Consider the following 17,942-nt stretch of genomic DNA (forward strand, 5'->3'; position numbering starts at 1 on the left):
TTCCTGCGCAGCCCCCCCCCACCCCGCCCCGCCGCCTCCGACAGAACCCTGGTGTTCATTTGGGGGTGGGGAGGTGAGAGGAGAGGAAGAGACGACCTCATTGTTACAGTCAGAGATAAGCCCATGTTTGTGTGGCTAGGTCTTAGTATTTTTTCCTATTTATAGTCCAACATAATCCCAAAATAACACAAATAGAAATAGGGGAAAAAATCAACTTCTAACTAAAAGTGTGCTGAATCTTAACTGCCATCGAGGTCAGTGCTCTGGTCCTGGTGGTGACAGCATTGCTGCTTTGCCGGATGTTACCGTTTGGGGAGATGAGTAAGTCGTACGTGGGGTCACTATTACTTCTTATAGTTGTGTAGCTACCATTCTCACAGGGTAAGACGTTCCATTAAACACACTGAGTTAGAAAATAATTTTTTTTTTTTTCTTTTTAGATTTTTGCCATCGGGGGCATGGTCTCACTGTAGAGACAGAGAGAGAGGGAAAATGAGAAACCATCCCCCCTGGAGGAGGGCCAAACCACAATCCCTTCTCCTCCATTCCCCTGTCAGTATTTTGGGCATGCACGTACATGTGCCCAGGGTATTTTTCAAGCGTCCAAATCTGAGACTCAGACTGTGGAGTCAGTCATGTGGGATCTAGCACCTTAATGACTATACTTCCTGCTGGCCCTAGAAAACCAATTTTTGGGAGGAGGGAGAGGTTTTTGCTATAGGGCGCGTGTGCTTGCCTGAATGACAGAGAGAAACAGAGAGACAGAAAGTGAGAAATCACCCCCTAGGGGGATGGCCACGCCACAATCCCTTCTCTGTTCTCCTCTTGGGATCTTGGGCATGCATGCATACGCACCTGGCGTGAGTTTAAGCCACCGGGTGTGGGACTCGAACTGCGATCGACTACGTGGGAGTCCAATGACATAGCCATTATACCAACTGTTGGTCCCAGAAAACCAATTTTAATAGAGCTGTGAAAATTAAAATAGAAAGCCCAGCATGATTATTGTTTCTCGTTTTGTTTTGTAGGCGTGTATGACACAGTGAATAATCTTGGCTCTCTTGTGGCCAGATTAATCTTCCAGCCAATAGAAGAGAGTTTTTATATATTCTTTGCTAAGGTGCTGGAGAGGGGAAAGCAGGCCACCCTTCAGAAGCAGGTAGTCTTGGTTCTCATGTCATCGTCTCTCGAGTGAATTCCCTCTCTGCTGCAAGACGTAAAAGGGGGGCATCTACTTCACTTCTGTGTGGTCTGAAATCTTGTAGATGTCATTCCTTTATCACGTTCTGAATGATGGTGGCATCCAGGGCTCTCTCCTTCCATGGCCTTCTCCCTTCCCCTCCAGCAGCGCTTTCCCTCACACCCTGTTGTCCTTTATGACCTTACTTTTGACTCAGCCCTCTCTAAACTCGCTCTAACTGACCCTGGTGCAGCACAGATTCCCTCCCATGGTCCAGCCTCAGGTGTAAGAACGAGGTTGCCTCCCCCATCCTCACAGTCTCAAGGACCAAAGCTAGCCCCTGGGGTAGGGAAGGAGGGACGTGGTTACTGGGTTTCACTCATTGTGCTGATTGTGTAAGCTTTTACCGACTATGATGTTCCCAGACCTGCATTCTTCTTCTTCTTTTTTTTTTTTTTTAAGATTTTTTTGTTATTGGGTGCATGTGCTCACCAGAAAGACAGAGACAGAAAGCAAAAAAATCATCCCCGAAGGGGATGGCCACACCGCAATCCCTTCTCCTCCATTCTCCTCTCAGGATCTTGGGCACGCACACACATGCGCCTGGTGTGAGTTTAAGCCGCCAGGTCTGTGGCTCGAACCACAGTTGACTACATGGGAGTCTAGTGATGTAGCCATTACGCCATCTGCTGGTCCTGCCAGACGTGCATTCTGACTGTGAGACTCTCTAGACTCCAGGTGGTCAGTATAGAAGAGATTTTAATCCAGGGGTATTTGGTTGTAGAAACTTCACTTTTTCTAAAACCATTGAAAATGTCTGATTTATCTCAGAATTAAGTGCAAGCTAGTTCAGCCTCTTACATATCTTAGAAGACATTTTGCAAAATACAGTTTATACACACTGTCTCAAAAGGAGCGAATTTGGTTCTCAGCCAGATTAAGAAACGTATTCCTAAGTGCACCTTGACAGTAACATCGGAATCTTGAGACTTTAGTTAGGGGACACACACAGGTGGCTAGTGTATGTGAAAACTTGCTGCCCATCTAAGAATAAATAGCAGAGGGCAAAGCGAATGCTTCCTAAGCAATATTGATTCATTTATCCTGAATAAGATGGAAACAAAACCTCCCTCATCACCGTCTGAAGAGACACACACTGTTTTCCCTGATTTGCTGATTGACAGAAACAAACACAGCCTACGGGACCAGCAGTTAGTGTAATGGCTATGTCACTGAACTCCCACTTAGTCGACCATGGTTCGAGTCCCGGACCTGGTGGCTTAAACTCACGCTGGTTGCATGCCTAAGATTCCGAGGGGAGAATGGAGGAGAAGGGATTGTGGCATGGCCATCCCCTCTAAGGGTGATTTCTCTCTCTCTATCTCTCTCTGTCTTTCTGGTGAGCGCACATGCCCTACCTCTCCAAAAAATAAAATAAAAGAAACAAACACAGTCCATAGAAAGCCTGTCCTGCAGGTGGGAAGGCAAGCCACGCCACAGGGAAGTTGGAGGGCCAGAGGCGCAGGTTTCCTTCAGCTCCCTGCTCATCTGCTTCCTTCCTTGTCCCCGGCCCCAGGATGACGTCGCTCTGGCTGCTGCGGTTCTGGAGTCCCTGCTCAAGCTGGCCCTGCTGACCGGCCTGACCATCACCGTCTTTGGCTTTGCCTATTCTCAGCTGGCTCTGGATATCTACGGAGGGACCATGCTTAGCTCAGGGTCAGGTGAGCGCAAGGGTTTTGCCGGATTCGTTTTAATTTCTGAACAGAAATAGAAAAGTCTCAAGAGACACAACTCATGCACATGGGGTGAATGTCTGTGTCAGCACCGCGGAAGTCACCTGGTGGCTGGGGCCGTGGGCCACTCCCCTCCCTGGGGTCAGGGCACTCTTGGTGCAGTTGGAAGCTTTGGCACAGGGTCGTTGGTTTCTAGAGTGCTTAGAGGGGTTGTGAGTGCTCCCTGCCTTTGGCTTCCCTCTCAGGCCTAGGATGTGTCTTCCCAAGCCCTGGGCTCCCTCCAGGGCGAGGGAGAAGACAGCAGGCCCCAGTGAGTCCCCACTTGCCACTACATGCCTCCGAGGACAGTAGAGCCACATAAATCTCATGGCCCGATGTATAAAAGCCCCTAAAGGATAAGCCAGAGCCATTTGCAGAGAAGAAAATTGATCTCATCCAATAAAATGATATATTTAATCCAGCGCCCCTTGAATTTTGAAGGAGTAAAGTATTGAATGTGTCTCACTTTGAATGTCTCTGTGCCCGGGCCACTGAGAACCTCACAGGCCTTGGGGACCTCACCGGTTTTTAAATACGCCGGTAGGCAGGTGTTACAACAGTGTTCATTTTGGGTTTGGCAAGGGCGTTTTTAATCCCTATGGCACCAGAACGCCTGAGACTTCTTTCTGTTGCTCCATCTCTGTGTAAAGAGCCTTGTCAAATGCCACTTGACAAGTTCCACTGTTTTCGTCTCCACTGTGATGGGGCTCAAACTTCAGTATTAGAGGAAGAAGGGCCATGTTTCTAGCTAGAGCAGAGGAAAGGTCTTGAAGTTTGGAGAAACACCTGTGTGCTGGGAGAGGTCCATCTCCTTCAGACAGCCGCAGGGGGGCCTCCTTGGGACGTTTAAGTGCAGAGTCTGGGACTTGCAGCCCTGCCCCTTTCCAGAGCAATACCAAGGGGCGGTCTCGAATGTAACATTGTCAGGATGCTGCTGGGAGGGGCTCTGTCTGTCAGCCATCATAATGTTCGCCTGGTGGTGTAACAATCGAACTGCTGTAATGGGATCGTCCTTACTCAAGTGAGGTGCTGGGGCCAGTTTTGAGCATGGATAAAGGATTTATCAAAAGGATGGTGCTAGTTGAGTTTGAAGGTAATATATTCTGAGTCACTAATAATAATTTTAGACTTGAAAAAGATGCTCTCCTACTCTCCTCTTCAGAGAGAGAATGGGATCTGGTGGTTCTGGTTTCTCATCTCCCAAAAGCTTGTGTGGGTTGGTGTGGCCATTGTCATGTCTTGACTGGCCCAGGCCCCCAGCAGTGTCACTGCCCCGGCAGGGTCTTCCAGCTTTGGTCTCTGAGTTGCAGCTGCCTCTCCTTTTGACCAAACTTCACTCTGTAAAGGCGACCTGGCTTCCTGGCAAGCTCTGTGCCTGTCCCTGGGGTGCCAGCTGCTCTCTTTCCCCAGGGCTGTGACTCCCCACATCTCCCTGCCCTACTCCTGACTCTGCGTGTGAGACTGGTGCTGCAGATCCAAACGCTGACTGCCGGGGAGCGTACCACTGCTGCACTCCCCACCTGCCCCTGGTTTCTGCTTGCCTAAGTATTCCACAAAACCTGACTCTGCCCTTCAAGTCTGCCCGGGTTAATCAGAGAAGAACAGCAGCTCTGCGTGGCTCAGCCCCAGCACCCTGGCTTGGAAAGTGGGGATTGCTACAATGCGGTCTGTGGTTGCCCCTGTTATGTTGTCTTGGCCCTTCAGGTGGACTTACCTGTACTGGCCCTTCCTGCCCATCCCGGTGCAGACTGGCTTTGCAGTGTTGGGATTAACGCTGGGGCTTCGTGAGGGCCTTCTCAGGAACCTTCTTCACTCCTCGCTTTCCCAATCCTTAAGGAACACATGGAGCCTCCCTGAGATTTCTCATATAGGTGCTTCTCTCTTGCCCCCTTTCTTTTTTTTTTTAAAGAGAAATTTTTGCAATAAGGCACATATGCTCTCTGGAGAGACAGAGAAACAGAGAGAAATCATCCCTCAGGGGGATGGCCACGCTGCAATCCCTTCCCTCACACACGCGCCTGGCATGAGTTTCAAGCTTCTGGGTCTGGGCCTCGATCCATGGTCAGCCACGTGGGAATCCAGCACCTCAACCATTGTGCCACCTGCTGGCCTCTTTTCTCTTTCCTTTTAAAAATCTATTTTTCTCTCTCTTCCCTCGTATTAGTTTCCTAGGGCTACCCTATAAAAGTAGACCGAGTGGCTTTAAACAACAGGAATGTATTGCTTCCTAGTTTTGGAGGCTGGGAGTCCGTAACTGAAGTGCAGGGAGGGCCCGCCCGTCTCTCTCTGGTGGCTCTCGGGAAGGGTCCGTTCTCACCTCTTCTAGCGTCTGCATGCTGGCTTTCCTGGCTCGTAGCAGCCACATGGCCATCTTTCTGTGGGTCTCATGTCACCTTCCCTTTGCATGTCTCTCTGTGTCTAAATCCCCCCTTTTCGTAAGGACCCCAGTTATATTGAGCTAGGGCCTACTCTAATGCACTCACTTTGAACTGGTTATCTCTGTAAAGACCCTATTTCCAAACAAAGTCATATTCTTAGGTACTGGGGATAGAACTTCAACACGTCTTTTCTTTTCTTTTTAAAAATTAATTAATTAATTAAATTTGAGAGGTTTTTGCCTTAGGGCACATGTGCTCACCAGAGAGAGACAGAGACAGTGAAAGGGAAAGTGAGAAATCACCCCTTGGGGAATGGCCACACCACACCACGATCCCTTCTCCTCCATTCTCCTCCCAGGATCTTGGGCACATGTGCACACGTGCCCGGTGTGATTTTGAAGCCACTGGGTCCAAGATTTGAACTGGGATCGGCCACGTGGGAGTCCAGGAACATAACTGCTACGTCATCTGCTGGCCCCTCAACACGTCCATTACAACCCTTAGTTCAATTCACAGTTTAGGGCCGGCGCCACAAGCCCAGCACAGTGGTTACATGCTGTGCCTAGAAAGCTGGGTCCTCATGACTGAGTACAGTTCAATACCAGCCCTGGTGGCTTGAAAAATACCCCAGGGGACCAGCAGTTGACGTAATGGCTGTGTCACTGGGCTCCCATGTAGTCAACCACGGTTCGAGTCCTGGACCCAGTGGCTTAAACTCATGCTGGACGCATGTGTGTGCATGTCCCACATCCTGAGAGAAGAATGGAGGAGAAGGGATTGCGGTGTGGCCATCCCCCCAGGGGGTGATTTCTTGCTGTCTCTCTTCTCTCTCTCTCTTTCTGGCAAGTGCACATGCCCTATAGCAAAAACCTCTCAAAAAAAAAGAAAGAAAGAAAAAAAAGAAAAACACCCTAGGCACGTGTATGTACACCCAAAGTCCTGAAGGGAAGGAAAAATGGAGAGGGGACTCTGGCGTGGCCATTCCCCGTTGGGGAGTGCTCACTCTCTCGTAGGTGTGCACGTTCTTTCTCTCTCAGGCGCACACATACCCACTGACGATAATAAAAAGATTGAAGTCAATCCACAGTTCAAAAATCCTTTAATCCAAACTGACTCAAAGCCCTTTTCCCGAGTCATTGCTTCACGTGGTTTGTACTCTCCACGCTGCAGGATGGCCCACTGTCCACCTCAGACGGGCCACATGTGGGGGGTGTGGTACAGGTGAGAGGGCCCCTCGCATCCCCCTGCTTCTGCCGAGAGGAGGATGGGGAGAAGCAGGACCCGGCCCGCATGGCTGTGGGCTCCCCAGGGCCTGAGCCTTGGCCCTGAACTCTCCTGGAGTTGCCTTCAGCTGGGCTGGGGCTGGGCCACTTTCTGCAGGGGTGAAGAATGAATGTAACAAGGTGACACAACGTGGAGTCCCCGAGAAGCCATGTCTGTCGGTGTCAGGGTTGCCTTGTTAGTATTCCTCTGTAATTTTGTGAATGCCATCAAACTATCTCAGGTTCTCACAGCACAGGGGCCTTTTATATGAAACACTTTCTATTTTCTTTATCTTTTTAAAAATTTTACCAGAGAATGCATGTGCTGGCCAGAGAGAGACAGGACAGGGTGGAGGGGGACCATCCCCCTTGGGGGGGTGGTCCCACCACAATCTCGTCTCCTCCATCTCTCCCTCCTTTGGGGATTTCAGGCACACATACACATGTCCCTGGCATGTTTCTCAAGCTGCCAGGTCCAGGACTTGAACTGCATAATTGGCCATGTGGAATCCAGATGTCTTAGCCAGTAAGCCATGGGCTGACCTTCAGCAGTTTTCATAAACTAAATGAGTTCAAGTTGTTTTTTTTTGTTTGTTTGTTTGTTTTGAGAGGTTTTTGCTATGGGGCACATGCGCTCGCCAGACAGAGACAGAGACACAGAAAGCAAGAAATCACGCCCCAGGGGGGATGGCCACGCCACAATCCCTTCTCCTCCATTCTCCTCTCAGGATCTTGGGCACACACACACATGCACCCAGCGTGAGTTTTAAGCCACCAGGTCCGGGATGCGAACCACGGTCGACTACATGGGAGTCCAGCGACATAGCCATTATGCTAACTGCTGGTCCCAAAATGAGTTCGAGTTCTGAGACTCTGAAACTTCAGACTCCCCTCCTATTAAGTGGTTAAGTATTTTTTCTTGATTGAGGCATAATTTATGCAAGTAAATCCTGAACACTTTTTTTTTTTTAATGTTTTTGCTATAGGGCATGTGTGCTCACTAGAGAGAGACAAGAGACAGTGAGAAAGAAAGTGAGAAATTATCCCCCCCAGGGGGTGGCTACAACACAGTCCCTTCTCCTCTTGAGATTTCGGGCACTCAATGCACACATGCCCAGTGTAATTGTCAGTGGGACTTAAACCATGGTTGGCCTCGTGGGAGGTCCAGTGCTACAACCACCATGCCACCCGCTGGCCCCAATCCTATACTCTTAAGAGTACAGTTTGGTCGGGAACCAGCAGTTAGTGTAATGGCTGTGTCGCTGGACTCCCACGTAGTCGACCGTGGTTCGCGTCCCGGACCCGGTGGCTTAAAACTCACGCCGGGCGCGTGTGCGTGCGTTCCCTAGACCCCTAGAGGAGAATGGAGGAGAAGGGATTGCAGTGTGACCATCCCCCCTGGGGGGTGATTACTCGCTTTCTATCTCTCTGTCTGGTGAGCGCACGCGCCCTATAGCAAAAACCTCTCAAAAAAAAAGAGTACAGCTTGGTGAGTTTTGACAAATATATATACCCATGTAACAACCATCCAGATTCAGATAGACCATTTCCATTACACTAGATAATTCTCTCGGGATCCTTTTTAGTTAACTGCTCCCCTCCCCTATCTCACTATAACAATTTCTATAATCATAGATTCGTATTGCTTCTAAAAAGAATTTTTTTCTTTTACTTGCCAAACAGATGTGCTAACCAGAGAGAGACAGAGAGATAACATCCCCCACTGGGGCATGGTCACCTTACTATCCCTTCTTCACTCTTCTATCCCTTTAGGAGTTTAGGCATGTGCACATCTATGTGCCTGAAATGTCCTTCAAACCACAGGGACCAGGACTCGAACCTCAGCTGGCCATGTGGGATCTGACTCCCTTAACCACTGTGCAACAGGGCCAGCCCTAAAGAAGTGCATATCAATGAGATCATGCAGCATGTAGGCATTGTGTCTGGCTTCTTTCCTTCGATGTAAAATTTCTGAGACTCATCCATGATTTTTCACAGATCAATAGTTTTTTTCCTCTTTCCTTGCTGAGTATTGCTTTGTGTGGATAGCCCACAGTCTGTTTCTCTTTTCTTCTGTTGATGGTCACTTTGGGCAATTAGAACCAAACTGCTACAGGTATTTCTGTATACGTGTTTTGGTGACTGTGTGCCTCCTCTTGATAATGGTCCTTTTAAAAGAGGGGGTTCTCTCTCGTCTGTCAGGTTTTCCCCAAGGCTTGTCAGTTAGCTACAGAACTATGTTATTTTGTTTTCAGGGAACATAGTTCTCACTGTGGGTTTGCAGACGCTGTCTGAGTAGGTCTTGCTGGCCCTGTGCCCTGGACTTTTCCTGAAGGTCTTTCTTCAGAATCTGTTCAACTGAGGTTCTCTTAATATGCAGAGCACTAGTGCCTTTGTCCTCTCAAACTAGCAGGCTTCTTCATGCTGGTTAAAAAAAGCAAACAGGTTGGCTTGCTAGTCAGATAAGTGTTCAGTTGTTTAGCAAGCGAGAAGTAAGTGAGCGTACTTGTATTCATAATTGTCCTTTGCTTTTAGCTGATTATTTTAGTCTTTGCCATGGAATGCGGGGAGTCCTTCAGGGCAGTTAAGACTGGAGGCTCGAACGTGCGGTCTGCCCACAGTGGGACCGCAGGGCTCCTGACCCACCCTGGCAGCATGCTCTGAGCACTCGGCGAGCTCAGGTGTACGTCTGGGCTCTGCAGTCTGGGGTTTGTTTCCTCGTAGGTCCCGTCCTGCTGCGTTCCTACTGTGTCTACGTCCTTCTGCTTGCTGTCAACGGGGTCACCGAGTGTTTCATGTTTGCTGCCATGAGCAAAGAGGCGGTCGACAGGTGGGTAACCCCAAGGTACACCTACAATCATAGCCTTCAGCCAAACTGAAGCCTTTTGCCAGTCTTCTTCCTTGCATTTACAGATGGCTCATTAGAGATGATGTTTAGACCACTGGCATGGTGCTCCCGGGGTCTCCACTGCACTGATGCCATTCAGTTAGTGCGCCTGCACGGCAGGGCTAGGGGGCAGTGACTCTTAGCTTCCCTTTGTGGAGAAGGAATATCAGCCCCAAGGGCTGTTTGTGCACGTTTGCAGAATCAGGCATGAGACCAGCTAGACCTCCATTCCTCCCCTCCCTGCCCAGCCTCCTCGTGACCAAGGAGCATCTTCAGGATGCAGATTTCACAAGAATCTGACCCATACGTTTCTGAGAATCTCAAGGGTTCTGGGACACCTCTCCTCAGAGAAGGGCCCAAGTGCATACGGAGTAGTGCCCCTTGTCCATGGAAGATTCACTCTGAGACCCCTAGTGGGTGCCTGGGACTAGGGACAGTCCCGACACTGTGTGGACTGTGTCTCCCTATACACACGAATCAGCGACAGGCTTTGATTTGTGAATCACGGGTCATATAAGATAAACAATAATAACTAAGAATTAAACAGAGCACATGGCAATACGCAGTAATAGAAGTTGTGTGAATATGGTCTCTTTCTCTCCCTCTCAGAAGATCTCATGACTTTGTATATACTCACCTATCCCCAGGCTGTAGTTGACAGCAGGTAACTTCATCCACAGAAGTAGCAAGGCAGAATATTTTCTTTTTTTATTTTAGATACTTGCTATCAGGCACGTACGCTCATGGGAGACAAAAGAAAGGGAAAGGGAGAAGTCATCCACCATGGAGGAGTGCCCCCTCTCCTCCATTCTCTTGGGATTTTAGGCATACACACATACACCTGGTGTGATTTCAAACCACCGGGTTCCAGACTTGATCCGTGGTTGACCATGTGGAAGTCCAGTGCCTTAACCAAAGTGCCACCTGCTGGCCCCCGAAAGGCAGTATCTTAAGGCAGTATTACAGGGTGATATAGAGAAGGATGAAACTGATAGGAGAAAAGTGAGGAAGGTAGAGAGGAGCGTAGGAAGAGTGAGTGTAGGGGAAGGGCAAGTGGTCCTTGAGGTGTGGGTCCCGTGGGGTTGTCCTGCTGCCTATGAGAACCCCAGTCAGCGGTGGGTGGAGCAGCCTCAGGGCAGCCTGCACCTGCTTCCCTACGCAGACGGCTCACCTGGAAGCTGGGTGACTTCGATCACTATACACTGGTTGAAAACAAGAGCCCAGGTCAACCAACAGGTCCCAGCCCAAAGTGATGTGATCCTCGTGGGAAGTTCTGGTCCCTCTTAAATGATCTGACTTAGAATTTTAGCATGAGCCTGGGAGTCTGTTCCCCAGCTCAGGGCAATGCTGATTCTAGGGCTCTGAGACCTGCCGACTCAGACCAGCTTTCGCAGCGAAAAGTACATTGAGGCCCAGCCAAGGTATCTCACACTGGTTGACGCTGCTGCTGGGCAGAATGAGGCCACTGGGAGGCTTAGTTTCAGTTCCTGGTTCACCCTAAAATCCCGGTATCTTGCTGTATCCTTGTAGTCCCAGCTACTTAGGACCTAGGCAAGAGGACCACAAGCTCATGGTCGGTGTGGGTGACTGACAAGACCCTGTCTGAAAGAGGCAGGCATGGGGCTGTGGGGCTGTGGGATTGTGGGCCCCGCTGGTTGGGAGGCCGAGCAGGATCGTGACATTGTGAGACCCCATCTCACAAAACACTCCTGTGACTCCCCACAAAGGTGCATATGACTGAAATGTGGGTGCACAAAGCAGGAAGTGCTCCATCTGGCCATGTGGATCCAGTTCCCTTAACCACTACGCTTCAAAGCCACTCTTGTTTTCCCTTCTTTCTTTCTCTCTCTCCCTCTCTTTCTTCTTTCTTTCGTAATAAACTCATAGTATACATAGAGCCAGTTTGGTGGTTTGTTGTTGTTGTTGTTGTTGTTGTTGTTGTTGTTTCCCCATCATGCTCTATTGAAGATTTTTGTTCTGTTTCATTAAGGATGTCTCATTTCATTCATTTGACAAATACTTCTGGGCATCTGCTCTCTAACTGGCATTGTTTTAAGCCCTAGGAAAATAGCAATGAACGAAGCAGATGAGATCCCTGCTCTCCTGGAGCTGGCAGTAGGGCAGGCAGATTGCAAGGAAGTAAATAAATCAGAAAATGCTGAGTTGTCCTGAGAACAGGGTTACGTAGTGAGTAGTAGGGGCCCTTTAGATGGGACAGGCGAGGCAGGCCCCTCTGATGAGGCAGCATTTAGGCTAAGGCCTGGACGACTGAAAAGATGGTCAAAGATGGGGACAGATCCTTCCAGGCAGAGGGAACAGTAATGCAAAGGTTCAAGATTGACAGCTTCTTTGGTTTCTTGGCCCTCGAGCGCCAGTGTGGACTCCACTCCTTTCGCTGAGCGAAGGATGAGTGCAAGCCTCTGACCTTGGCAGTGAGAGCTCAGTGCCTGGGCGCAAGGCTACATTGCCTGACTGTGTTTGACAGTACTGATGAGCTCCCGCAAGGCTGCTTCCGTTGGTGATGTCCTTGACCATCTCTCTTTTAATAAGCCTCATTTTATTTTATTTTTTTAAAGAATTATTTATTATTATTATTATTGTTTTAATTTGACCAGAGAGAGGGAAAGTGAGAAAGCAAGCCACCAGGTTCAGGACTCAAACTGTAGTTAGCCACATGGGTCCAGCACCTTAAACATCACATTAGTTGTTGGCCCCCAAGAAACCTGATTTTAAGCCCAGTGTCTTCTTGGGGCCATGGACAAATAAGCATTTATTTGTTGCCTGTGTTAACCAAACCTTACAGAATAGTTGTTTTGTCACTGATGAGTAATTTTGCTTTGATTTTTAAAATGATATTTTAATTTTATCCTTAAGATTCTTTTTTTTTTTTTTTTTTTTTTGTGCATTGTGCCTTTAAGGCTATAGATTTGTGAGTTCTGGAAACTGCAGCAGCTGCAGAGCCCCCGTTTAGTGAAAGACAGACTTTGTCATTATCAGCACCCCCCACCATGGCCATTTCCAAGAGGCCGCACTATCGAATGTGTCCCTGCTTGAATCAGCGTGAATTAACTGTAGGTTTCGTTCCTTATTCCCCTTTACTCGGACTAGGCAGAGAATGACTTTGAAAGTTTGTGAATGTGAATCTATGACTTGAACTCCAAGGATTGGTAGAGTAGACCTTTCTGAAGTCGTTTCTGGAAAAATAACAGATTGCTTATCTCTGCTGCTTTAAAAAAAAAGTAAGATAGACCGTGTGCTCATGCATGTGAGGATGAGAGTGAGAGGGGGGGCCCCCACCCCGGGCCTGGCCCTACCACGGACCCCTTCCACTAGTCCTCAAGCCTGTCAGATCACAGGTGCTGGCCTGAGTGCTCTGTGTGACCAGAGTGGGGATTTGAACTTAGTCGCCAGGTGGGATCTGGACTCTCTTGAACACTGAATTACTGCTGTGACAGAGCTAGCCTCTGTTGCTTCTAGAACAGAGGTCAAGGTACCGGTCTGTGACAGGTCCCATCTTCAGTGGCTTGTCATGAAGTTGGTCATTCCAATTACTGATTAGTACTTAGGGAATAAATTTCCCCGAGAGAGGCCCAGGCTCCTAGACTTCCGCTCATTGAAACTCTCAACTGGGAAGCAAGTAAACTCCCTTTTAAGAATTCTGGATAAATGTACATCTGCCCTCTTAGCGTAGTGTGTGGTGTTCCTACACCCACTCAAGAAAGTGTATTCCACAGCACCCGGGGCTCCATCAGCCCAAGGACCTGTACCTGGGCATCAGGGGACACTGGCTGTCTTAACCACCCCATGTGCAGAGCCTGGGCGATGGGCTGTGTGGTCACCTAGCCCAGCAGACAGCTTGGGGACCTGAGGGCTGTTCCTCACCTGCATCCTTAGTGTGCCTGCAGTGCTAGGGAGCTCAGCTCGTGGCTATGCCGTGAGCCTCGTGGAGGATGATGGCAGCTACTTTCACTTGCTGAGTCAGTTTCCTTTGCTGAAAACTGAAGGTAACAAGCGACGTGCTGCTTTAAAATCAGAGAAAGGAAAAGTGACGTAACTCCTTCATCTCCAGAATCCAGAGAGCTCTAGAGATTCTGAGAGCAGGAAGGAGGATGTGTAATAGTCTGAAAAACCCCAGAGGTGGTCCAGGCTCTGCGTCCTGTTCACGTTTCCTGGGGGAGGCTGGTCACTTGTAGATGAGGTCCACAGCCCCAGATTACAGGGTGCTGCATTCCCCGAGGGTGAGGCTGTGGGCACCGAAGCCTAGGGGTTCAGGGGAAGGTAGGAGCGTTGGCCTACTCCCCAGGCCAAGCACTCTCCTCCCTGTGCTGTGTGAAACAGTTCTGAGCACCACAGGGCACCCACGTACCCACTCACCCATGTGTCCCCAGCACCCCTCATGGGGCCGGCCGCAGAATTAATCCCTGAGAGGTAATGTTTACCCGGCCGATGTCTGGGGACATCGGGCTGAGCAGGGTTTGCATGCGTTTTCATCACAAAGTGTCACTTAACCAGTAATTATCCCTAAAGATATCTTGAGATGTCTATTTTTTACTCTTCTGTTTGGGCGTGGGGTGGAAAGTGACACTTTCATGTTAGCCATATGGTATTTGATGCTGCGAAACCTGGGTTCTGGGAACCCAGCTGGGCTTCTGGGACTCAGAGGGACTTCATGTCGGTGGTGATGGCCACCCTTATTGCAGCGGTCTCGTCCTGGGACAAGACGTCCACTGCCCTGCTTCTCTCCCCCTTGCAGGTACAATTTCACGCTGCTGGCGCTGTCGTCCTCCTTCCTGGTGCTGTCCTATCTCCTTACCCGTTGGTGTGGCAGCGTGGGCTTCATCCTGGCCAACTGCTTTAACATGGGCATTCGGATCACACAGAGCCTTTGCTTCATCCACCGCTACTACCAGGGCAGCCCCCACAGGCCCCTGGCCGGCCTGTCTCTGTCGCCCGTCCTCCTCGGGGTGTTCGTCCTCAGTGGTGGAGTTACTGGTGTTTCAGAGGTGAGACTTCTCACAGTCCTCACACCCCATGCTTCTACAGGCTGACACTGTCCCTCTCTCTAGTCTTCCCTTTCCTCGTCTGTCTGAACCTGCTGGAGAGGCATTTCCCCCCCTCAGCCCTCCCCTAGGCCTCTAGGGCAGCAGATGTGACAAAAGAATGTCACCAGCAGGAGGAGAGAGACCTCCGGTACATAGTTGTCGTGCCTTTTATCTGACATGGAAGTGGGGACCGTAGCTGTCTTCATGGTTCGTGACTGTGAAGTGACGGCAGTTTCTTTCCCCAGGCATTCCTCTGCTGTGAGCAGGGCTGGCCAGCCCGGCTGGCGCACGTGGCCGTGGGGGCCTTCTGTCTGGGAGTGACCCTCGGGACAGCATTCCTCACAGAGACCAAGCTCATCCACTTCCTTAGGACTCAGCTCGGTGGGTCCAGACTTGTTAACAAAAGGACATGACTGCAGGGGTGCCTTGACACCTATGGCACCTGGGCCTGCTGTGGGACAGTCCTGTGGCGGGAGCCCGGTGGAGGGTCTGCAGTAGAGAGAGAGAGGTCAGGCGAGAGATCGGGGAAGCCCTGGGAGACGCATGCTGTGCAGAGGAGTCGGAAACACCAAGGAGGAGTTTCGTTTTTAAGGGAAGACTAAAAAGTCCTTTGAAAATGGATACCCTTTTTTTTTTTTTCAGCACTTCATTCTAATCAGCATTTTTACTTTTTATTAATGTATCCATTAGTTTTGGGATTGACCTTTTGAGCTATGTACTCCAACAGACTATGTCCATCGTTTAATAATCGTCCGGCCCAGGAGGAGACAGCCAGCCATTTTACTCTCCACAGGAATATTTAATTTCTCCTATTAAGAAAAGAAGTAAGACGTGATGTTACACACCAAGCTGGAACGAAGCGGGTCCCCGGGAACTATGGCTTTCCCTGTGTCAACACCGGTCTGTGTTGTTAGAGAAGGAAGTGAGAAATCAAAAAAAGAAAATGCGAAGGGTTTTCTTGTTTTTAGAATTATTAATTTTATTTATTGTTTCATTATTTTTAAATTTGCTCTAGAGCTTATGCACCCACCAGAGAGAGAGAAAGTGAGAAAGTAAGCTGCCAGGTCCAGGACGCAGACTGCGGTCAGCCACACGGGAGGCCAGCACCTCAGCCACCATGCCACTTGCTGGCCTTGAAGCTTTTACGTTTCTTTCTCCAGCGTATCAGAGGACACAAGTGATTGCCAGAGAGGGGCGGAGGGAGAAGACCCCCCCCACACTAGGGTGTGATCATGCCATAATTCCTTTCCTTCATTTCTCCGTCCTGTCAAGATTTGGGGCACGCACATGCATGCCAGTGTGTTTCTCAAGCCACTGGGGCCAGGACTTAAACCATGTGGCCAGCCAGGTGGGATGCAGCTCCGTTAGCCACCAGCCCACAGGGCCAGCCCCAAAGCACAGAGCTCTTCACCAGACCTGCACTCACAAGCATGAGTTATGGAGACTCAAAGGCTCTCCTATTGTGGCTGCGCATTAAGAGCCAGAGCGGGCCCCCCCCGACTTGTCGATCAGAGGGAATATGACAGCTGGCTGAGATGCCTGGTCTGGCCACCTGACCATGGAGACTTTGAAGGAAGGCGTCATCCAACCCAGGCTGTTTTGTTCCCTGAAGAAAGTGCTGGTTGTCATTCTTTATATCTTCTCACGTGGGAATGGCACAGGTGACAACTGAAGTAGCATCGCTGTGTCTGTTTGTCATCAGAGAAGAGCAGTCGGGGTATGTTCTATATGCAGGTGTCCCTGAGCTGGCCTCTCCCGTGGGCCTGTTATTCCCGGCCCTGGTCAGGACAACTGAATTGCAGCCCCAGGACCAGAGTGGGTCTGCTCCTTCAGGCTATAGCGTGGGCCCAGGCTCCCTGCTCCCTGCTCCCTGCACCCTGCAGGAGCAATCACAGCACTGCCGAATGAGAAAGTGCTTTTCTTTTTCCAGGGTGGTATTAATTCCATTGGAATGATTATCCTTTGGTGCTGCATGCACAACCTATGTGCCGGATGGCAATAGTTACTAATCTGGTGTAATGTCTCCAAACCTTCCATATTTACACTGAGAGAGAAAGTGCCATAAGAGCCACTCAGATCATGTGTTGAACTTCATGCATTTAAATCTACTCACCCAGAGCCAGTATTGAGGGGTTGAGGATCGAGACCCACGAGCGTGCCAAGACTGGGGGCCAGCCACTGTGGCCTATTTTTAATCTATTTAGAGGAAGAATTGTGCTAATTGGGAGGAAAATAACTAAATGTAAAGTGGCCTGAGCAATAGGCCTTCTGAAAGCAGGGTTCGGCTAACATAGAAAAATGCATTGCCCCGTGACTGAGGGTGGGGTCCCACACAGAAGGCAGCCCTCCCACGTCCTGTCCCTGTCCCTCAAGTACTCAGTAACGAGCCTTCAGTCTTTTTATTTTTTTCTTTTTAGAGAGGTTTTTGCTATAGGGTGTGTGCGCTCGCCAGAAAGAGAGACAGAAAGCAAGAAATCACCCCCAAGGGGGGATGGCCACGCCGCAATTCCTTCTCCTCCATTCTCCTCTCAGGATCTTGGGCACGCACACACACACGTCCAGAGTGAGTTCAAGCCACTGGTCTGAGACTTGAACTGTGGTCGACTACACGGGAGTCCAGTGGCATAGCCATTACGCCAACTGCTGGTCCCATGAGCCTTCAGTCTTCACAGGTCCCTTCTCTGCTGCTGTTAATGCCTCTGCCCTCCCAGAGCCTGCCAACCAGCCGTGCTCTCTTGACCCCTTGCTCTAAGCATGGTCCTCACACTACGTGCCTGCATCACCTGAACTGAGGCTTAGAGACAGGTCCCAGGACCCACTCCAGATCTTCGGTCTGTCTCCAGCGGCCAGGCTTGGGATCAGCTTTCTCAACAAGCCCACATGACAGTGGTGCCAACAAGGTCAGCACACCCCATCATCCTCCAGCAGGCCCAGGGCCCATCAGGCACATGCCCACCCGTGGCATCTACTCCACTCAGGAACAGAGCTGCTGTTGCCCGAGCGGCTTCCAAGGTCTTTGAGAGCCAGACCACCGAGTTCCCCGCTCAAGGTAGGCTCTCTCTGACAGCTGTGTTCCTTTTGTCGTCTGTCCTGAGCTGCCCCCTGCCACTGCTGTCATCGCAGAACTATCATGGTCAGGTTTGGTTCCTCATGAAAGATGACCCTCCAGTCCTTTCTACTCCATTCTCCTCTCAGGATCTTGGGCATGCACGCACATGCGCCCAGAGTGAGTTTAAGCCCCCAGGTCCAGGACTTAAACCATGGTCAACTACATGGGAGTCCAGCGACATAGCCCTTATGCCAGCTTCTGATTCCCCCAGTGCCATTCATTCTTAACCACAGTTGTCTGGGAAGATGGCTCTCAGTGTGGCTAAGCCTCCTTGGGGCCCAGTGAAGGAAGTCCTCCACACACTTAACTGCC

The 17,942-nt window shown here is 50.0% G+C and overlaps 1 protein-coding gene across 1 annotated transcript in view; it reads left to right on the top strand.

Annotated features, from left to right (window-relative positions):
- RFT1 (RFT1 glycolipid translocator homolog) overlaps positions 1 to 15,475 on the top strand; it is a 52,103-nt gene extending 36,628 nt beyond the window's left edge. The window contains exons 9-13 of the mRNA XM_006169297.3: positions 1,029 to 1,159; positions 2,757 to 2,901; positions 9,317 to 9,422; positions 14,233 to 14,482; positions 14,767 to 15,475. Coding sequence (XP_006169359.1) covers positions 1,029 to 1,159; positions 2,757 to 2,901; positions 9,317 to 9,422; positions 14,233 to 14,482; positions 14,767 to 14,934 — 800 coding nt within the window. The 3' untranslated portion in view covers positions 14,935 to 15,475. The remainder of the gene's footprint in view (positions 1 to 1,028; positions 1,160 to 2,756; positions 2,902 to 9,316; positions 9,423 to 14,232; positions 14,483 to 14,766) is intronic.
- The last annotated feature ends 2,467 nt before the right edge of the window (positions 15,476 to 17,942 follow it).

The sequence above is a fragment of the Tupaia chinensis genome, unplaced genomic scaffold (genome assembly GCF_000334495.1).
Source record: "Tupaia chinensis unplaced genomic scaffold, TupChi_1.0 Scaffold147003_1, whole genome shotgun sequence".
Lineage (NCBI taxonomy): Eukaryota > Metazoa > Chordata > Mammalia > Scandentia > Tupaiidae > Tupaia > Tupaia belangeri.